The sequence below is a fragment of the Erpetoichthys calabaricus genome, chromosome 8 (assembly GCF_900747795.2).
Source record: "Erpetoichthys calabaricus chromosome 8, fErpCal1.3, whole genome shotgun sequence".
Classification (NCBI taxonomy): Eukaryota; Metazoa; Chordata; class Cladistia; order Polypteriformes; family Polypteridae; genus Erpetoichthys; species Erpetoichthys calabaricus.
This window is the reverse complement of record NC_041401.2, coordinates 100428169-100451838: the sequence shown is the minus strand read 5'-3', so window position 1 is coordinate 100451838 and position 23670 is coordinate 100428169. Positions and strand designations below refer to the sequence as shown.

At 39.7% G+C, this 23670-nt stretch overlaps 1 protein-coding gene and 1 long non-coding RNA gene across 2 annotated transcripts in view; both read right to left on the bottom strand.

Annotated features, from left to right (window-relative positions):
- The window catches only part of cux1b (cut-like homeobox 1b), a 559925-nt gene that overhangs the window by 3520 nt on the left and 532735 nt on the right, over positions 1 to 23670 (bottom strand). The window contains exons 20-22 of the mRNA XM_051930773.1: positions 23255 to 23311; positions 11307 to 11387; positions 9968 to 10032 (exon numbers count right to left, since the gene is read on the bottom strand). Of these exons, the coding sequence (XP_051786733.1) occupies positions 9968 to 10032; positions 11307 to 11387; positions 23255 to 23311 (203 nt within the window). The remainder of the gene's footprint in view (positions 1 to 9967; positions 10033 to 11306; positions 11388 to 23254; positions 23312 to 23670) is intronic.
- LOC127528950 (uncharacterized) lies at positions 317 to 3785 on the bottom strand. The gene is made up of 2 exons (XR_007935630.1): positions 3043 to 3785; positions 317 to 1409 (listed from the first exon to the last, which is right to left on the bottom strand). It is a non-coding gene; the product is annotated as an uncharacterized LOC127528950 (long non-coding RNA).

The window sequence follows — 23670 nt, the reverse complement described above, 5'->3', positions numbered from 1 at the left end:
TGAATAGTGCCTCGGATTCACAGATCTAGAAAGAAATATTGCTTTAAATGTCAACCTAGTCGTGGTCTATAGGGAGTTCATGTGCTCTTCTCGTGACTACATGGGATTTCCTCCCACATTGCAAAGCTATGCAGGTCCAGTTGGCAGGTTAATGTGAACTGACCTACTATGAGAGAGTTTAAGTGCACCAATCGTTCCCTCTTATGTGGTCCACCTTGAATAAGTGTACTGGACTAATCTGGCATTAAAAAAACATTTACAGTATTTGCAGTATTTAGATGTTTTCTACTGTACACTTTATAAAAATCATTTAAGCTATATATTAGAATAACTATACATCTTATATATTGATTTGAGTATGTGTGGTTGTTGTTTTTTAAAATTCCACACCCTCAAGAAAATTTCACACACATCACACTTTTTCAGGAAGAGACATTAGGCTACTTTGGAACCCACAATTTTGACTGTCGGGGTACCTTTGGGAAAAAGGGTGGGGAGTATTTTTATTATGTTGAGTTTTAATGACAATGCATTTTCCCAGATTTGGAGCATTGAAACAAAAAAAAAACAAAAACAAAACAAAGGGTATACTTTAAGAAACACCATTTATGAAAGAGAAATAGTTCTGCCTTAAAATGACTTACCTTTTGCCATGTTGGGTGCTGCTGTTAGTTATTAATAATTGGAAAATACTGGGGATGTTTTATTATATAGAAGTAGTAATATAATGAACTCTTAATCTAGATTATTTTCCTTTCTTTTTCAATACAATATTACAATTATTTTACTAATCAGGTGAGTGCAGGTTGGGTAAGTGACTTGCTCAGAGTCACTCAATGAGTCAAAAGGTAGGCACTGGGTCAGCAACATTGTGGTGTGCACTTCAGCAGCTTCACCTTTGCACATACAGCAATTACATATGTTCTGTACAACTTACTCTTATGTAGCTCCTCTGAGATAACCAGCGCAGAGCACAGGCACATTTCTTTATTATGTATATTTTATCATTTTTGTAAGTCACTTTGAACATAGGCATCTGCCAAATAAACAATAACAAAAATAATTTTAAAACATTTATTTCAATAATCATGATGGAGGTCTGGAAGCACTGGGTGAAGTTAGGACCAGTCCACTACAGGGCACACATTTGCGCTGTTACACACGTGCGCATGGGAGGCAGTTAAAGGGCCTGAATGAGGGTAATTCCATGCCAGACCAGGGGGTGGCAGAGTGTACTGACTCTTTCTGTCTTTCCACTGCAGACCTATCATGGGAAATTCCACCTGATTCTGAAGATGCCACTTCTGTTTCCAGCCCTGATGATGTCACTTCCATTTCTGGGCCTGATTACATCACTGCCGTTTCTGGGCCTGATGACGTCACTTCTGGTGCAGGTCCTAATGACATCACTTCCTGTCATCTCCTTTAAAACTGCCATCTTTGCCTCATCAGGACAGTTCTGTTCTGGACTCAAATCTGTACTCAATTATACACAAAACTGAACTATTTTGCAGCCAGAAAACAATATACGGGTGGCCGCCCCAACTCTTTTTGTGGCTCACTTATTTCTTCTTTGACACTGGCGTAGTCGGCAGGATGGACTCCCAGAAGTACCAGGAGCAGGACCTGATCCAGGGGGGAAAGTACTGTGACTGAGTTTCTGGGTGGGGAGTTTGTTCTGTGACTCAGAAACACCAGGTGCAGGCTCCATTCCCAATACACATAACCGGGTGAACTAGCTACCCCGGGGAGTGTATAGGAGGGGCTAACAAGATTGGATTGGTCCATTTGGTGGTAGGCATAAGGGGCTTATTATGCTCTCTCGGAGGAGAGTGCCTTCCTCCCTACCAAGGCAGAGCCCTTAGCTAAACATGGGGATGCCCCAGACCAGCAGGTGAACAGACTGTAAAACTGGAGGCTTGAACAGGAGCACTCAGCCTACCAGTAGGGGTTCTCCCTTTGGGCTAAATTAGGGCACTGGCTAAGATCAGAAGAAAATACCGCCCTACAAATTGTGGAGCAGGTTGCCTGCTTCATGTTATTATATAACCTTCCTGAACAGTTCACCCAGCTGGTCTGGGGACAACGCTTCCATAATATGAAAGTACTCATAGAGTGTGTAGAAACAGCTAGGACAGCCTTGCAATCTGGGAGGGCAGAATCATCCTTTGGTCAAATCCAGAAAGATCAAATCAGAAAATTCGGCCTCACCGTTACAAACTGGAGCCTGCACCGAAGTCCCCGGATCTGCAGGTTCACAACCTACTCAGAAACAAGGAGGAATGCATGTAGAGGGAGAAGGAAGGGTATTGTGCACTTGTAAATCCCCTGGCGATTTCACATACAGGAGTGGTAATTGTAAATGGATTTAAGACCACGGCCTTATTTGACTCTGGCAGCAACATCTCTGTTGTAGCTGACCGATATGTGCTACCGCAATAGTGGTTAAATGTTAAGACTGGTCTAACCTTTATCCATGGAGAAACCCGTTGGTACAGGTCTGCCACCTGTATCATCAGTTATGAAGGATTGCTAACAAAGATGACCATCACGGCCCTTCAGAATCCACCATTCCCGGTGATACTGGGATGGGACTGGTCTAAAAGTAAATGCAGTTTATCAATTTCCATTTCTGAGTCAAATTTGGGCCTAGCCATAGATGGAGACGCTACGTCTCAAACTGCCTCCACGCCATGTAATCAGCCAGCAGAGAGAGAGGCCACTTAGTGTGTCATGGAGATTCCAGGGCCGTCGCGGGCAGACATGTCATCGGCTGTCGCCGCGGCAGCTTGAGAGGAAATCACGTCTCTTGAGGTCGTTCCTGACCCTCTCTCTCAGTTACACTATGTTTAGAGAAATGCCGGCTTCTTTTAAAAGGGAACAATGGAATGACGATTCCCTTAATGCAGTTGTCCTTGTCAATGTCCAATGCACTCATCAGCACATGCCACAGGGTCCTCACTTTGTCTTAGAAAACAAACTTTTGTATCGGGTAGCAGAGCATGAGGAGGAGGTACAGAAGTTGCTGCTGATTCCATTAACCTTCCGGCAGCAGGTTTTTGAGTTAGGACACACCCAGTTCCTAGGAGGCCATCTGGGTACCGAGAAAACTTTGGAGTGGATTAAGCTTCAATTTTATTGGCCGGGAATTAATGAGGAGGTTCGCCACTTTTGCACGTCCTACCCAGAGTGTCAGTTGCAACAAATTCCTACGAGGGACCATGCTCCTCTTGTTCGTCTTCCCCTAATTGATGTTCCGTTTGAAAGGACTGGGGTCGACTTAATAGGACCCCTGGAACCCTCAGCTAGAGGACACAAATATATGTTAGTACTAGTAGATTATGCTACCCAGTATCCCAAAGCTGTTCTGTTGTGCTCAGCCACTTCTAAAGCTACTGCATGGGAATTGGTAGGGGTCTTTGCAGGAGTGGCATCCCTAAAGAAGTCCTAATGGACCAAGGGATGCCTTTCACTTCGCAGACATTCAGGGAAATGGCCAGATTACTGAAAATAAAGCATCTAAAGACCACAGTGTATCATCCTCAAACTGATGGTCTAGTGAAGAGATTTAACACTGGAATTACCAGAGTCTACGAAAAAACTCGTAGATCCGGCCCACCTTAAAACCGTTCTCACCTCTCTTTTGTCTTCTAAATGTGCCGATTAAGAGGAGCAGCGAGCAGCCGGCTAATCCATCCCCCACCGTTGCAGAACGTTCACTAAGTTTTCCCAGCTCATGCCTTGTTTGATTACCTGGGAGTGACTGAACTGCTGGAGTTTTAGAATAGAAATAATAGATCGCTATTTGGAATACATGCATTTCATGCGTGTTCCGTTTCTACAGTAATCTGTGTAAACACATTGCTAAAACAGAAACTTTTTCATATTTTAGTAATAAATGTTACAAAATGTAGGCATAAACTATAGAATGTGTAAAGCCCGAGTTCCTAAGATCAAATAAACACTTCTACAAAAGCTTCACACACCATATAACAGCTTCCGTGGCGTAGCGCGCTAAGATTTGCCTCTCAGACCGAATAGCTTTTCTCTGCCTCCCAAACATGAGTTCAATTCCCCGCTGGGGATAAAGTGTTACTTCTTTTTTTTCTTTTTAACCTCAAACGGACATAAAATTTATAAATTGGTATGCACTGTCAGTTAATGAGATCGTTATATTTTCATGTGGGATGCTCCTTTTAAAATATTTTTTTAACAATTGAGACTGCAATAAACATGAACAACTGTCCTTATAACTTATTTTTTTCAAGATCCATAACACACAGACAGACAGAGCACTGCGTAATACAGAGACAGACAGGCAGAGATATACAAACAAACAGGGAAGGCACATGTACTGAAAGAAAAAAAAATCAACATGCGCATTGTTTCTGCAGCACTGAATAAGCTCACCCGCTCTAACATCACCCCTCCCCCGATCTGTCTCTCTAAGTAACAGCGCAAGTACAGACGCAAATAAGTTATAAGGACGGTTTGCTGACTTGGAGCACCACTGCCTTACTGTGCCACAGAGACGCGAGTTTGATTCCCAGCTTTGAAGAAAGTGTTTTTTTTTTCCTCAAACGGACATTGAATTTATAAATTGGTATGCACTGTAAATCGTTAACTTTAAAATGTCAATCGCGGTTATTTCTGTTGATTAATTCATGCTTTTTTACTTAGAGTCAGAAGAGGATCTTTTTCAGCTTATTCAGCTTCTGATCTGACTCAAACAGCGCCAGTATAACTTCACACCCAACCTGACGCTGTTCGTTTTCAAATAATATTACATTATTTCAACGATGTTTTCTGATTGGTACTATTCGCGTCATAAAATGATTTCTTCAAAACGTCACATATATTTGTCTCTTTCTTTTTTTAAAATGTGCGTTGTAGCACTCAGCAACTGGCCACCTGCATGTTCTTGCACACACTAAATCAGACAGCGCTATATGCAATCATCAGATTCAAATGTTAACAGTTATATAGCACAGAATGGAAATCAGCAGTTCTTAGCATTCCACCTACTGTAACTTGCTTTCTTTTTTCTTCGGTTATAGTCTTGAATAAAAGTGCACTTGTTTTGTTATACTTCTACATCAACATATGTTCCTGTGTTTGAGCTACATGGGCATGCTCAAAAAATACACGTATAATGCCACGAAAAGTGCATGCAGACACTTCAGTTCGCAAGCATTGGTACGACAATGCAGTCACAAGTACACTGCAGAGCTTTAGCGCGTCTTTATGTGAAAACAGCATCAGATGGGGAGTGTCTGATGATTGCATATGCGCTGAAGTTACTGCTCTTTACTATGCTTTCCTCTGCATGTCCTGGAGTACAAAAGAAACAGCATACAGCAACACGTGGGGACTGGCAATACTGGGGGAAACAAACACGCGGTCGTATGTATCGTGATACACTGCAGAACTATAGTGCGTCTTTATGTAAAAACAGCAGTGTCAGGTGGGGGGCGGTAGGGATGGATCCTGAACGCGACTGAGACAATGAAAAGTGAATTTAAAAAAAATAAAGCTAACCTTTACAAATATCATAAATTACACCGGCTGTTACAGACTGAAATCAAATGTATCATTTTATTCTAAAATAGTGAAAATAAGAACACTTCTCAAATGGGAGTTGTGCAGGATCGAACTCATGATCTTCTGATTCCCAGTCAGCGACTGATACTGTTACGCCACGGAAGCAGTGATAGTTAAGTCATGTCAATGTCTCACACTAAGACGGGTTTTTTTGGCGGTGGCTTTTTTTTGTACCTTTTGTGAAAGTGTTTCTTTGATATTTGGACTTCAGGCTTCATACATTATATAGTTTATGCCTACATTTTGTCATTTGCTACTAGAATATTGTAAACCGTTTCTGTTTTAACAATGTGTTTACACAGATTACTGTAGAAATGCAACACATATGAAATGCGTGTGTTCCAAATAACAATCTTATTATTTCTACTCTAAAACTCCACTTCACTCCCAGATAATCAATCAAGGCATTAGCTGGGAAAAGCTTGTTTACGTTTTAAGTCGTTGGGGGGATGGAATAGCCGGCTGCTGGCAGCTTGTCTTTATCAGTACATTTAGGTGACAACAGACGCTGGCGGAGAGGTGAGAAAGGTTTTAAGAAGCGATTTAAGGTGGGCCGGATCTACGAGTTTTTTCGTAGGCTCTGGTAATTCTAGTGTTGATCAAACTCTCAAACAAATGCTACACAAATTGGTCCGCAATGATGGTAGGAACTGGGATCAGCTCCTCCCCCTTGTTCTTTTTGCATATTGGGAAGTCCCACAAGCCTCTACAGGCTTCTCCCCTTTTGAATTATTATACAGACGACAACCCCAGGGTGTATTGGTCATTCTAAAGAAAGGGTGGGAGGAAGAGGCCCTCCCCTCTACAAATATATCACACAATTTTGGGATAGATTCGGAAAGATTCAGCCCTTACTCATAAGTCATATGGAAGAGGCGCAAGTAGCACAGGCCCAACACATCTTTCAGGGAATTCCAACTGGGGGATCGAGTCATGGTTCCTGTTCCTACCTGCCATTCTAAATTGCTAGCCCATTTGCAAGGCCCTTATGAAGTTAAGGAGAGGAAAGAATTTGTTGATTGTTTGATGAAACAACCCAATCAACAAGTGACAGGGTCTACCATGTAAATCTGCTGAAGCTGTGGAAGGACAGGGATCCTGGTCCCTCCTCCAGTCAGCCCTGCTTACTCTTTGCTCACAAAAATAATCTTAACTTTAGTGCGGATTTAAGTCCCAGAGAGCGATGGGAACTGGAAATAGTTAACCTGTCCATCACAGAGGTAGTGACTGAAATGCCTGGAAGGACCTCTCTGATCGTGTATGATATTGTGACAGAACCCGGGGTTATAGTTCAAGAACACCCATATTGCCTTCCCGAGGCAAAAAAGAGCTGAATTCGAGCTTGAGATCAAGTGCATGCTGAAACTAGGAGTAACAGAGGAGATTCATAGTCCCTGGTCCAGTCCCATCGTCTTGATCAGCAAGCCTGACAGGAGCTGGAGGTTTTGCAATGACATCCGTCGGCTTAATCATGTCTCCCGGTTTGATACCTATCCAATGCCGCTTGTGGATGACCTCCTCAAGAGGCTAGGACAGGCCAAGTATTTGACCACTCTTGACATGACTAGTGGGTACTGGCAGGTTCCTTTAACGGATTCTGCAAAAGCTAAGACAGCGTTTAGCACCCCTAGCGGTCACTGGCAGTATCGTGTCCTCCCATTTGGGTTACAAGGGGGCTCCTGCGACTTTTTAGCGCCTGGTGGACAAACTGCTCCAGCCCCATAACTCATATAGTGCTGCCTACCTGGATAACATTGTCATCTATTCCAGCACATGGGAGGAACACCTACAGCAGGTCCAAATGGTATTTTGGATACTTGGAAGGCCGGACTTTGGATTAACGCCAAGAAACGCATCTTTGGATTAAAGAAATCCAAATATTTAGGCTAATTGATGGGTCGGAGTAGCATGAAGCCACAGTGCTCTAAAGTAGATGCTATAATGAAATGGCCCCATCCGCAAATCAAGCGGCAAGTCCAAGCCTTTCTTGGCTTAGTGGGATACTACCACCGGTTTGCACCCTGATTTTCGGAGAGAGCAGCGCCCTTGCCTGATTTGACAAAGAAGAGGGCTCCAAACTATGTGGTATAGACTGTTAAGACAGAAGCTGCATTTGGTGACTTGAAACAGGTTCTTATGTCAGCACCGGTCTTGAAAGCCCCTAACTTTTCTCTACCTTTCATTCTCCAGACAGACACAGGTCTTGGTGCCATGCTGCGCCAGAGTGTCAACAGTGTTGAACACCCTGTCATGTTCCTGAGTTGGAAGCTGCTGGAACAAGAAACCAGGTATGCGGAGGTGGAAAAATAGGCCTTGTCAATCAAATGGGCGATTACGCAGCTGAGGTACTACTTCTTGGGCTGCAAATTCACCCCTGTGATGGACCAAGCACCATTACAGTGGATAGCCCTACACAAGGAGTTGAATCCGTAGAACACCAGGTGGTTTCTTGACCTATAGCCATAAAAGTTGTCACTGGTTCATTGATGCGGATCCCTCCATGCCAATGCCAATGCTCTTTCTTGGGTTCACGACCTCTTGGTTCAGGAATTGGGCCCATGTCACACATGTGCGCATGGGAGGCAAAGGGCCTGAATGAGGGTAATTCCACGCCAGACCAGGGGATTGCAGAGTGTACTGACCCTTTCTCACTTTCACTAAAAACGCCATCTTTGCCTCAACAAGACACTTCTGTTCTGGACTCAAATCTGTACTCAATTGTACACAAAACTTAACTCTTTTGCAGCCAGGAAACAATATATGGGTGGCTACCCCAACTCTTTTTTTGACTCACTTGTCTCTTCTTTGACAGTGCACAAACACACCAACACTGTGACAATTGAGAACAGCCATTCAAATGAATAGGCAAGCTTTTGGAATCGAGGAAGGAATGGAGGAACAGCCCAAGTGACTCACACTTGGACAGCACAAAGAAGTTTCACACAGACCTCAGATTTCTGTAGCTAGGAAAGAATTGTGCCGAACAGTGTCACAATGCTGCCCTATAACAACACATAATGCCATTTTTTCATTTGTCTGTCCTTAAGTAAAACCAAAACAGACCAGCAGTGGGTAAAATATGCAGCAAAACAGAAATGTTATTATTACTATTTTTTAGCTGTTATCTATTCACATCTAACATAACAGGAATGCATAGAATGTTGGTTTTAGCCAATTGACTTCCTGTAGCTAGGAGAAGGCAACAATAAAACCTGTAACAATTCAAATTTAAAAATTTACATATATAATTAGAATAGAAATTACACAACACAAACAGCAGAATATGACTGTTAATATGGAATCTCTCCAAGAAATTGAACACATACAATAATTTGGTGATCCAAGCTGGGCAACTTGACAACTCATTACATCCCTCCTTACATTTCAGGATATGTTCAGGATCAACACTGGAGAATCAAATTCACATAAGGCACAACTGTTCAACTAAAACACTTCCAACATGGTGCAATTAATAGTGGTAGAATGCCTAGCAAAACTCTCCATATTGGAAAGCAGACAGCTGCATCCCTGGCATGGAGGTATACCAGACCAACAATGAGCACTTGGCCCACCTTATTATTAGTGTAGCACCATATGATAATAGCAGGGTTATATGGGACCTCCCTGTCTCTCTCTTGTGCTCTCTCTCTCTTCCCCCAAGGAAGGAAGACAACTGAGTGTTTTACTGAGAAGTCAAGAGGGACCCTCCTAAGCAAATAAGATGAAGAAAAAGAATTAAGTGGGCAAGCAGGGTAGCCACTCCAAATACAAAACATTGATGATATGCACGTTATATAATATCAAAAGGAAAAGGGTTAATTGGACTATCTTTATCTTCTAATTATGCATGAGACTCATAGTCAGAGGCAGCGAAATGTGGGCACATAGTAGCATCTGGTGGCTGCCTATAAGTAAGTAAAGTGAAAGGGAAAGATGCTATAAGCAAGTGCTCTCCTGTAATGATTTGTTATTGCTTTTCTGAGGAGAACAATATGTAGTATAGTAAAGGTGCATATGCAATTTCATCTCACTGTGCACCTCCAGTGCTTACATGTGGCCCCCTTTGACTTTCCTCGGCCCACTACAATGCTTGTGCTGTTTTTGCCTGTGAGTAGCAATAGTCAAATTTAATTTGACAGCAAAATGTTCAAGATCCCCACAGAGCTTAGTGGAGTTGCTTCGGATTGCCATGTTCCTTCAATTATAAAATATTAGAGACCCCCAACTCCCTTAGCTCCACCAGAATGAGTTGTGATGCCTGCTATTTTTAAATGTAAAATGAGGGAGAGGCCCACTTGAATTATCTTTTTTCAAGCAAGAGGTACATTATGTGTTAAGTTCCTATAATTCAAAAATAATTCCTCACTTTTTTGCGCAGTATGCAGCACAGTCTCTTCCAATACTCTCACTCCAGGCTGTTTTGTACAGCACCTAGAAGAAAACAAGAGGTGAGCTTCTGTCATGTACTGCAAATAAAAGTAATATGGAGGAGGCATGTGTCTCATTGCAGGTATCATATTATTTTCTAATAGACAGCCATGCCAACTCCCATATGAACATCCTAAGTAATGCCAGTGAGATTACATAGTAATATTGTGCTTCTACCTATCTATCATGCTTAGGCACTGAAGCTCATTCTAAAATTGTAAAATGCTACACTGTTAGGAAGGGAGAGTTCAATAAATATGTCAGCATAATGGCTCACTACTGTGTCCATGTTCTGTGCAGTAACAGAGGGTCAAAAACTGATTTTTTGAATAAAGTACTTCATCATACAGAAGTTTGCTTGTGGGTTGCATAATCTGAGGCACTGTGTGACTAAAATAAGTTCCACAGTTTAACTTCAACAGAAAAAGTAGGCTTCTTCTAATGCATGCATTGGTGTAATAACTAAAAGAGAGAAAAATGCAAGGCTGGCGGTTAAAAAAAAAAAAAGTGTGTCTGTGTGTGTAGAGTTGTCACACAAAGGTGAATGAACTATCTGTTTTTTTAAATTATAAGCTGCAAGTGAAGCTTGGTCACTTCAGATGCTTTATCCTTTGCTAAATGGGACCAGAACATTACAAGCAGCCCTACAAGGAACATGTACTTTAGACTACAGAAAACTGGAAAGTTGTGAAATATCAAGTCCAGAGAAGCCCGAGTAGGGTCCTGGTAATTTTTTAGCTGAAGAAGTTCTCTTCACAACCACTTTCAATTCTAAGCAGAGACTACAAAGATCCGAAAGCAAATTGAACCTGTCTGGGTCCAAGTGTTACTGGACATAAATGCCAAGAAAGAATGGAAACTCTGGTACAGATAGAACTTTCCTCAGATGGAGGACCCTGAGGCTAAAAACTTGGAAGCAGGTGGGAGTGCCCATTGAACTCTGGCATGAAAATGATTGCCAACATAAGCACCAGTAAGAATATGTAAGTAGTAAAAAATGACAGGAATTTAAGAAGGACACAAGATTCTAAGGGGTCACCCCCCCCACTCCTATGTGACTTTTCAGTCTAGTAGACTACACATATGAAGAGCTATTGCAAGCTACAGAAATAACAGCCTGACATCACTATACATTTTTACCCTTAACAAGGCCTCTTCCAGATTACTAAATATTGTCTGTGTAGCAGCTGACTCAGTACCTTTGCCCCCTATCCCAATCTATACAGGTTTTACTGTAGGGAGTAAACATTGATGTAATTCTGATGTAGTGCACTTACCAGAAAGACCAAGCAGTGGAGGAAGATGGTATAAAAGAAAGCTATGGTCCGGGCCATCTTGTTTGAGAGAATCACCTTTCCCTGAAAGAAATATCATTCTTATTTTATACCTTTCAACTTAATATTAGTGTTATAAGACACACACACATATATATTAGCACTGGGGCATTGTGGGGATAAAGATAGTATGTGCAAACATATATTATACTTTCATATTCTAGTAGTTACTTGTTTTATTCTTCTAATTCATTCATCCTGTATATCTAATTTTAGTGATTCCAGAGTGATAACCGAAATGCAAAATGAAAGTTTTTTTTTTATTATTTCTTTCAGCAAAACTTTTCAGCACTGACTGATTCCACATGACACCAATTTAAGATGGGAAAGTGTTGAGTCCTGTCCTCATTTTGAGTCTTAGATTTAAGATGACACTATTATAGGAGTAAATCAGCACTCCCTGCTGTACTCAGCCATAATCAGATAATTTTGGATTCAGTCTGGCAGAAAGTGGTTGTGTAGGACATTGTTTTGCACATATGAAAAGGCCCACTGTTTAGACATATCTGGCTTGGTACAAGATTCATGAGAAAAGCTGCTCTGTGAACTGTTTTTGATCGATTAAAACTCAGGAGAGAAAGATGCACCCAGATCACCAACGAAAAAAGCAAAAGTCTGTTTCTGATTCCTGAGAGTTACACTACATCCAGTGTTAGAGGTAGATGGTCTCTTCCAATTTATAAATAATATGCAATGCCCCAGTAAAAATGGTGAAAAGCACTGGAATCTTTAGAGATGCTTTCTTTGTGCTGAAGTAGTGTGTCTGCTTAAGATTCCCAAGAGACATGCCCTACTTTTCAGTAGAGACGGTTGGACACTTTGGATTCTTGAAAGTAACTCTTTGTTCAGTGTTGAAGACAGGTGTCCGCTTCAGGTTTTTAAGAATTACTACCTGATCATGAATTTGGGTTACAGATCTCTGGAAAAATGACTCAAAAGCACAAAGCAGCACTAAAGACTATAATGATCTACACTGTTCTCATCATGGTATATATCTATGGTGGCATGACAAAAGCACACAAGATAAAAGAGCACTGCGAAATGTAAGCCAACAAAAGGGTGTGGTGATAAATGTACAAAGGAAAAAATGTACACCAACAAATGCATACTGCTAGTAAATTGCTCCACAACTCCAGTACTTCAGCTTGACATCTGACAGTGTTTTAGTGTCTATCATGTTAATACATACACACAATGATACAGAAACTGCAAATGTAATTTGGTTTAAGTTTTGCAGAGAATAAAATATGATTTAAAATGTGTAGCATAATTTATACATGTAAATTATGAAAAGGTTGTGAAGCAAATGAATACTTCAACTAAATATTAAGCAAGTCCCTATAAGTATTTACCACCTACAAAACCACATGGAAGAGTATTTTCACACACAAGTCCGACACAATGCTTAATGCCAGCAGGGAGCATATCTTGCTTTACTCAGAACCACAATTTGATTTGGCCAAGGAACATTAAACACAGCTCAGATAGTTCAGCTCCTGTTTTTAATCATAAAGCAGTGAAAGCCTTCTCCAAATGTTTGAATGTTTTACAATGAAAGACTGGTTAGTTTTGATTGCCCTTGTCACATCTGTCTCTTCCATTTTTTCAATATGTTTTGAATACCTAGTGCTAAGAAAGAACATTCAATCATAAAGCTGTTATTTTTGTGACTTTTATATCATTAAACAAGACTTTTTATAATGTAGACATTTTTCTTCTTATACAAATGGTGACCTTTTTGCTGGGGTTTTACTGCACAATATAGTCAATGTGTCATCCCATATTTCTAAATTCTGATCATCAATTTTTTTGCTAATGAAAGAAAAGGCCTTGGATCCAGTAACTCTTACATTGCATTCTGTGGGATTCTAGTCCTGGTGCACACCTCCACTTCTATAGGACAAAGTCCATTTCTATAGGACCCTCATTTACCATATGCTCTATGACATGAGGGTGTACACCATGCTTTACTTTAAATTAATAATGATCAAACAACCAGAACAATAATGCTTTGTATAAAAGTTACTGTTTGAAAAATGCTAAAGTTGAAATTTCAGTTGGAGTCCTAGTTTTTAAACTTACTACAGTCGAAGCCTTAACTATTAAGGCAACACAAACACACAATTTGATATATAATATGATATAATATATACCATGATAAATTAATCTCTCATGAATAGTGATTTTATTGCTAAAAAAGAAACAAACAAAATAAAGAATATGTGGTAAAAAATAACACAAGAACAAAAGTTAAATAGAGAGGAAAAACAAAAAATGCAAATAAAAGGGTAGCTCTACTGTTTAATTTTTAGCACCACATTATGCACAATCCCTCAGAAAACGTCTAAATGCGACACTTCCAAAAACATTGGCATTAATATAGTGTTGACACCCCTTTACGGCTACAATAGCCTCCACTCTTCTAGGAAGGCTTCCCTCAACATTTTTGGGTGTGTGTGGGAATTTGTGTTCATTGAGCCGTAAGGTCAGATACTGAGGCTGAACAAGAAGGCCTGGCTTGCAATCAGTGTTCCAATTCATCCCAAAGGTGCTTAGATGGGATGTTCAGAAGGGTTGCAGCCAGGGCATTGTGCAGGCCACTTCAGCTCCTCCACAGCAGACTCGTCAATATCACAAACCTGTCTATACACAAAGGCACATGTCTTTATGGACCTGGCATTGTGTATCGGAAAAGGACTGGAACAGAAAAGGGCTTTACCCATAATGTTGCAACAAAGTTTGAAGTGCACAATTGTCTAAAATGTCTTCGTATGCAGTAGCATTTACAGCACCCATCATTGGAACCAAGGGGCTTAGCCCAAAACCTGAAAAAAACCCCAAAACATCATCTCTACTGTGCAGTCTGGAAGGTATTGTTGGCCAAGTACCCGCCAAACCCAGATTCGTCCATCAGTCTGCCAAATAGCGAAGTGTAATTCATGGCTAAACTATTGTCACTCCTAGATGCTTCCACTTCACAATAATAGCACTTACAGTTGATTGGGGCAGATCTAGCAGAACCGGCATTTCACATACTGACAGGAGTCAAACATAACCATCTATGACAGTGACATAGTTAAATTCACCAAGTTCTTCAGTACAATCCACTCTACTACCAATGTTTGTCAATAGAATCTGTATGGCTATGTGCTTGACTTAATGCACTTTTTAACAATGGGTGTGGCTGAAACACCTGAACTCACTAATTTGGAGGGGTGTCCACATACCATTGGCCATATAGCATAACTGGACATACCTGGACATATCTTAATTTAGGTACCTCTAGGTCAGGACAGAACATATTCTCTTAAAATGTCTCCAAGATATCTCATGTATATGCAAATACTCCAAAATATCCCAAACCTGAAACACTTCTGGTCCCAGGCACAACCTGCATGCAGATGAACCTTTTCATTATTTTTTTCAAAGGGTCTACAAAATTAAATTCTACTATTTTTCCTTTGTGCAGTTTTTGTTGCTCCTTTGTCCACCACAATTTTGTCTGTGCAAAATGGTCTGGTTTTTTTTTTGTACTTTTTACTGCCTGGGCCTATCATGTATATTATTTGTTAAAGCCACTTTTTTATTTTAGAAATTACAGGGCAAGTGGATTGAATTCCAATGCAATTGTTGCATGTAGCAATCAAAATGTAACCTGAACACAGTCATTGTGGCCTTCATTTGGTGCTCATGAGGTACAAGTCAACATTTAATTAATAGTGTCTTGGACAACGGGAGTATGAAATTTCATATGTCTCTAACTAGCCGGGGGATATGTGTATGGTGATAAGGAGACAAAGGGCCAGTCCTTTCATTACCTATATAGTAAGTAACACCTACATCATTTGGACTTACAGAAGTGGTGTCTAGCATGTAGGGTGTAGAGAAGAGGCATTACATGGAAGACTACACCTCTGCACTTCTTAATGGAAGACAGTAGCTAACACTCTATTTACCTGAATTGCACTATAATTTTTTTAAATTAATTATTTTAAATTTTAATTTAAAGTTAACTTCAGATGTAGCCTTAACCAGGGCTGCCAAAGACAACTAAGGGAAAGGTGCTGTTGGCAGAATGTATGAATTTTAATTCCAAGCTGAAATGTTTAGCTTCAGTCTGCTGACATTTGTTCAGGCACTCTGAAAAGTACAGTAGAAAGACCAGAACTTCAAATATTTTCACTGATGTTTTGTTCATCACCCAGAGATGAATACAGTTCAGAATTTGGCCTTTATTTCCTCCCACTGTTTGACTTCACATTTTCATTTCTTTTGTTTGTATAGACAAATGATGAGAATTTACTTTACACTTGACATGCTTTCAAACAGAAGCTTACAACATAATCTTCCTTAGCTCAGTATTAATCTGCCAAACTGAGAAGCACCATCTTTCTTCTCCCACACATTCCTCAGAAGTTCCTGTACATGGCCCCTTAATGTTAGCAATCCTTTTTTTAGCGCAGATCCTTGTCTAATTGGAATATTGCCAGGCTCACATGTTTAAAACTGTATTTTCCACAATCCAAAACAAAGTTAAGACCTTTCTTATATGCCTCCCACATTATCAACAACCAATCAGTACTTTCAAGATATATAATTTTTTGTGGGCAGTACAATGGTGCTTCTTCTGCTTCACAGATCCAAAGTATTAAGTTCAAATCAGAACCCAAGCACTGTCTGTGAAGAGATTAGATGTTTTCCTCAATTCTGTCATCCAACTATATCCCATACATGTGCACACAAGAAAAGTGACCACACAGTGGCTGAAGGAGAAAAAGGTGAATGCCCTTGCATGGCCTAGTTAGAGCCCTGACTTAAACCCTACTGAAAATCTGTGGAATGACTTGAACATTGAAGTCCAACAATGGTCACCATTCAGTTTGACTGAGCTTGAACAGTTATGTAAAGACGAGTGGGCAAATATTGCACAGTTGATTATCTTCAAGGGTGGCACGGTGGTGCAGTAGTAGCACTGCTGCCTCGCAGTAAGGAGACCCGGGTTCGCTTTCTGGGTCCTCCCTGCGTGGAGTTTGCATGTTCTCCCCATGTCTGTGGGGGTTTCCTCCAGGTGCTCCAGTTTCCTCCCACAGTCCAAAGACATGCAGGTTAGGTGGATTGGCGATCCTAAATTGGCCCTAGTGTGTGCTTGGTATGTGGGTGTGTGTGTGTGTCCTGCGGTGGGTTTTGCGCCCTGCCCGGGATTGGTTCCTGCCTTGCGCCCTGTGTTGGCTGGGATTGGCTCCAGCAGACCCTCATGACCCTGTTTTCGGATTAAGCGGGTTGGAAGATGGATGGATGGATGGATGGATGATCTTCAGAAAAAATGCCGAGGTCACTACTTGAACTGTGTTAATAATAATAGCTTTTCAGTCTATAGACTGCATTTTTACAAGCATGCCATTTACATCAAATACTGGACATGTTATAGTGACACTTCAGATCTTTCACTTAATAAGCAACATGCAAAACCTAGGGAGCTCCCTGTGAGGCTAACCTGGGAGGATGTGATTTAACAACACAGGTAGGAATAATGAGATTTTGGCAGCTAAGAGTGCATAATGACACACTTCAGATTTCCATCTAATAAACTATACTTGAAGTTATGCAAAGTTAGTCCACATACACATGGGGAGAACATGCAAGTTTGATACAAACACTGACCAGGCTAGCAATCAAACCTGAATTCAAGGTACTGTGTACTAATAAAATTGGAATACATTTTATTTATATTTAATAAATTATCAAAGGAATACTACAGAAAGTAAAGCAACAATAACTGTAATAATACTGCTGAAAAGTAAACACTCTGATGGAGATCTCCAGTTAAAAACATTGCAATACCGTACCATTCTAAATATGTTAAGATGATTGCAGTCCTTCCATTTGCTATCAATAAAGCATTTAACATAGAGCTGTTCATAACGATAGTGTAAAACATACAAATAATAACCTGATTAAAACTAAACGTATATGTGTAATGTCGGCTTGGTTGATAACACTGACTGCATCCAACGCTTCTGCTTAATTTTTCACTTCAAAGGTACAGTGAATAAACAAGCAATATCTGTGTGGTAAGGTTCAATGGCTGAAGCTCCTATCTTCTTTGGAGTATAAAGATAACATTTTTTTTCCAGTCTAAATACTGACCGAATTTGAAGCGTGGTATGGCTATTGGAACTTGACAAAGTCTACATTGCTTTAATTTTCAAACTATTTAGCTGTATTTTCTTTTTTAATTTAAGTGCTTTTTCATTGAAGTTTTGTGAAAGTTGCCTGTTTGGTATTTGCTCTCAGTTCTAAATCGAATATACAGCAACTAATGGATGAAAAAATCAGGAGTGGTCTCCCCTAGACTTTCTCATATACTCAGAAATGGGGATGTATATTTGAGGAGTAAACCACAAGACAATGATTATATATTCATATTATGTACATTAAAGAACCACCAGCAACAAATCAAATTAAATTAATAATATACTGAAAAATTACTATAAAAGTAAAGTTGAATAAATCGGAATCTGCAGCTGCATGAATAAAAGGTAAAGCACCATTTCTGGTTAACAGAAATAGCCCAAAAGTTGATAGAAATCTACATTTTGTACCTAATACTTGTATGCAAAATTTGGTTGACCTAAGTGAAAGTGTACTCAAGTTATCATGTTTACATACACACGCAGACAGAAATACACACAGACACAAGGAGGTCTAAAACATCGAGATTCATCAAAATCTCAAAATGGAATTTTTGGAGAATTCCAATACTTTCCCTGCTCTTTGTATACAAGAAAGTCAGGGAGGTCTAAAACATCAAGATTCATCAAAATCTCAACATCGAATCTTTAGATGATTACAATACTTTCCCTATACTTCGTACTGTATATGAGAAAGTAAAAACCAATGAGATTTAGACATCAGTACCAAGGGATTGTTGCACATGCACACAAGTCAATTCTTTTTTCTAACCAAATTTAGGACTTTATGGTTTTAAACAATACAGTATATAATAAATAAACTGGCAACTGCTTATTCGTATATACATTATGCGCAAAGACTAGTGTGTTGAAAATCAGAATTAAAATTACAAAAAGCAGTTTAGTCTTCATTTTTATTTTCTCATTTTATTTCTAGTCTTCAAACAGTTTTTTATTTTAGTTTTAGTTAACAAAATGATTCTAAAAGTTTGCAAATGTGTTAAAAATAAAATACTTAAACTAAAAAGATTTATTAAAAATAAAAAATATCACACTGACATAAGTGTTCAGACCCTTTACTCGATACATGGTTGAAACAATTTAACACTTTTGGCAGTGATTACAGCCTGGAGATTTCTTGGTTATGATGCAACAAGCTTCACACACCCAGATTTAGGGATTTCTGATATTTTCCTCTGCGGATTCGTTGAAGGTCTATCAGGATGTTTGATTGGGTTCATATTATATATATATATATATATATATATATATATATATATATATATATATATATATATATATATATACAGTATATACAGTGCATCCGGAAAGTATTCACAGCGCATCACTTTTTCCACATTTTGTTATGTTACAGCCTTATTCTAAAATGGATTAAATTCATTTTTTTCCTCAGAATTCTACATACAACACCCCATAATGACAATGTGAAAAAAGTTGGCCCGGGAAATTTGACACTGGGCAAACTTTTCATGTATTTTTTTTTGAACAGTACAAAACAATAATACAAATAAGTACCTAAAGAATTACATACACATCCAGTACCATATTTATATCCTTCCTTTTTATATAGAGGTTTAACATTTCGCATTATGTGGTTCACATGTCAATGCTCAGCACTGGTGTTCATTTTCTTGATTTATTCATACTGACATAGGTGCAGGGGAGTGGGAGTAAATGGGGTGTACAGGGGAGATTATGGCAGTCCTGGTGCAATGCTAGAGAAAAGCTGCGAAGGTAAAAAAAATATGCTCTTATTTTTTTTCTTGTTACTGTAACAAGATTGAATCAATGCCATATCACTGTACTGAATCATACTACAGTGCTACTATCAAGTGCTAAATAAGTTATCTAGTTACGAGCGGCACTAAAACCAAAATAAGTCTTTTAATATATCTGTATCTAACTTGCCAGTCTGCCAGCCTGCTTACAATGCTGACTGCCCTGATATAATGACAAAATTCTATGAAATTATAAGTGTAATGATTATCCCTACTCGTTATTCCAGTTTGCAGTATCTTCACTAATTTATACAAAGAACACAACCTAACCATAATGTACAGTGTCAGATTTTAAAGGAGACATACAGCTACGGAGATGTTTTTTAGCATGCCAGGAGCTATGTTGTAGGTACAGCAGCATTTTCCAACCGTTTAATTGTGATGGCAAACTTTTTGAAACACGCACTCCCTATACAGATTGCCCGGCTAACCTGGGGGCAAACATTCAACAATATAATCTCCTTAATTGGGATCATAGATCACCTTAGAGTGGAAACCTACTTGGGGGATCTGGAACGGAACCCGTGTGAACCCCGATGAATTTATGTCCCTCCCTCAGAGTTCCAGTTTCACATTGCAGAGCTAACTCTGGAAAAACCTGGTGTGCAGCAGCAGGCTCTGCGAGGTGACAAGTGGAGGGATACAGAAGGAGGTGCAGTGTGCTGTAGCTAATTCTCTGGCCTACTCACATACAGGAATAGTGATAGTAAATGGGCAGAAAGTTACATCTTTATTTGATTCTGGCAGTAACATTTCCATTGTTGCTCGCCATTTAGTGTTACCGCAACAATGGCTTAAAGATACAACCTGTATCACCTGTATTCATGGGGACGTCCAGAACTATAGGTCCGCTGTCTGCTACAATAGCATCCTAAAAAATAACTAGTGGTGCGGGTCCTTGATGATCCTCCATTTCCTCTGATACTGGGTACAGATTGGTCGGACAATAAATGCGGTACAACACTCTCTATTCCCCCACACAGCGTCCTCAGCTACCTCCGTGCCATGTTCATAGCCGGAGGAGAGACAGAGTTCGGCCGCCAACGATGACGTGGATACACCCAGGACATCGCAGCCTGATACATCATCTACAACCGCTATGCCGTCCTGGGATGAAACCAGGCCTTTTGAGGTTGAATCCGACCCTCTCACCCAACTGCATTTCCAACTTAAGCAGACTCCAGCTTTGTTTAAAAATGAGCAATGGAATGATGACTCCCTTAAATTTGCAAACAACGCAGTCGTTCTGATAGACAGCCAGCGCATAATATATCCCATGCCATGACGTCCCTACTTTGTATTGAAAAATGACCTCTTGTATTGGGTAGCAGAACATGAGGGGGAGGTAAGGTCACTGTTGCCTGTCTGTGAGCTGGCTCATACCCACCTCATGGGAGTCCATCTGGTGTATTAAGCTCTGATTCTTTTGGCCCAGAATTAATGAAGAGATCTGTCACTTTTGCATGTCATGTCCTGAATGTCAATTGCGACATATTCGTAGAAGGGACCGTGCTGCTTTAGTTCCATTATCCTTGACTGATGTCCCATTCAAACGGATTGGGGTCGACCTGGTGGAACCCCTAAAGCCCTCAGCCAGAGATCATAAATATATAATGGTCCTGGTAGATTATGCTACTTGATATCCTGAAGCTGTTCCGCTGCGCTCAGCTACGTCAAAGGCTATCGCACATGAAGTAGTAGGGGTCTTTGCGCGAGACGGCATCACTAAGGAAATCCTAATGGATCAAGGGACGCCTTTTACTTCTGCGACGTTCAGGGAAACGGCCAAACTTCTAAAAATAAAACATTTAAAGACCCCCCCCCCATCCATTTTACATATCGGAAGTCCCACAAGCCTCCATGGGGTTCTCCCCTTTTGAATTATTATATGGACGACAACCCCAAGGTATATTATATATTTTAAAAGCGGGTTGGAAGGAGGAAGTACTTCCCTCCACAAATATACTTGAATATATCACGCAATTACGTGATAGATTTGAAAAAATTAGACCCATATTAAAATCTCACATGGAAGAGGCACAAGCAGCCCAGGTTAATTGCTACAACTGTGGTACATCCTTCCGGGTGTCACACGCGCATGACTAGGAGGGAGTTGAAGCGACCAGGTGAAGGTAATTCCATGCCAGGCCTGAGGATGGCGGGGTACACTAAGCCCAAATCTGTTATCTCTGCAGAGCAAATACAAGAAATATGTTCTGATCCCACATTGCTGGGGTCACTTACGGTCACGGGACTTAGATGACATCACTTCCGGTCCAAACTCTTTAAAAGTGGCATCTTTCCTGCATAACATCAGTTCAATTCAGGACTCAAACCAATGCACTTGAGTGCTTTATCAAAACCCCATTGCAGCCAGGGATAACACATGGGTGGCTGCCCCAAACCTTTCTGTGTGTCGAGGCTGTTCATTTCACCATATATACATATACAGTATATTTATATATATATATATATATATATATATATATATATATATATATATATATATATATATATATAAACACACACACACTCACACAAACATATATATATACAAACACACACTTCCTTAGGCAGGCGTTTAAATTGTTCACTTATTCAAAACACTACAGCAGGAAGGCTCATAACTAGAATTAAGAAAAATTACCATCTAATTCTAGTTTTTAAACCAGGTGATTTGACTCAATTGAGAACTGAGAGGCCTTTAAAATATTCCTTCTACCATATACATTCATAAATGGTTTGACTTCCCCTTGTCTTAAAAAAAACTTAATACTTCCTATAGTCTTGCATATGCAATGCAAATTGAAGATGTTGGCATACTTAAAGGTCCAAGAATAAATAAGACAAATGTAGATGGAAAGAATTTTCAGTTTTACCCAACGTCCCAAACTCACCTAAACTCTGGAATAATCTACCTACCAATATTACAGAAGTCCCATCATTCCCAACATTTACATCGTGACTAGAATGTGCACAAGTGGCATTTTCATTTTTTTAAAGTAAAAATATATTATTTGCTAAGGCTTCAATAATTTGTCTGTAGCCAATCTGGTGTTGCTTGCCTGACGTGGTGCCCAGTGACCTAATGTTAGAATGAGTTGGTTTGGAAAACCGATGAGGTTTTCTTCCAGGTGCACACTGCAGAGTTGACAACACTAAAAGAAGTTTTATTTATGCTTGCATTTGCAGGTGGGGATCACATAAGTTTACACCTTATAATAATAAGTCAGAAATACTTAATGTGAAATTAATCAAGGGCATCTTTAGTTAGAGTATGTGTATATTCACATGACCTTTGCAGTATTATACTGCCAAAACTTTCAAGAAACCATGGTACAATTAATGTGCAAGTCTGCATCAGCTGAGGGTTGACAAGAGATTCAGTTGTTGGTTGGGTGGGGAACTTTCAACTTTATACACCATATGTCAATGAGACATTCTAGAATCTTAAATCCAAACTTTAAATCAGAGTTACAACTAACCACAGCAAATGAAAGTAATGCTTGCACCACCACGATATTTATATGTGAATAAAAGAAGTGACAAAATAATTAATAAATAATAAGGAGTGATCATAACTCTCCAACTATTTCTGCAATACTAGTTGTTTTAATTATTCTGATTTGTTTTGTCTACAAGAACTATGAATTGTAAAAGTGAAATCCATGAATGTGCCAGGTTTACTTGTTTACCCTTCCTTTCTCTTGAATCTCCAAATGAATGCTTTCTAGATGACTACAATTTGTCTTTTTGAAGTTTCTGCCTAAACTGGTTTGTGTTTATCTGTAAAGTTTTCAAAATAGAATCAAAACATCATTATTAGTTATCAGTTTACAACAAAAGTCAGTTGTTTTCCTGCTATAAGTGAGACTAGGTTGCTTATGTAAAAAACACTCACCATGCTGAGCGTTGCTTTATCCCAGGGACTAAGACTGAGATACCTTCGTTGACGTTCCTAAGATGCAAAAAGAGATATAAAAATTTGTTACAAATAAACATGATAGAAAGCATATATGGTAATCAGCACATTTATCCCAATCTGAATATGAGATGGAGAAAGCTTCACAACTATTTTCAGCAGAGGCTTGGCGAGAATATCAACTTAAAGATTATACTTGCATGTATGGGAAAAGCTAATTAATATTAAGAATTTTCATTGTCAAATTATGGCAAATAATTATTAAAAAAACTGTCATGTTCTCCATCTCCCCAACTAAGGAACGCTGCCATGTTCTCCATCTCCATATAGGTTTTTACAAGGTTCACTGATTCCCTCCCACATTCAACAGGTTCAGGTTATGTTCACTGGCAGCA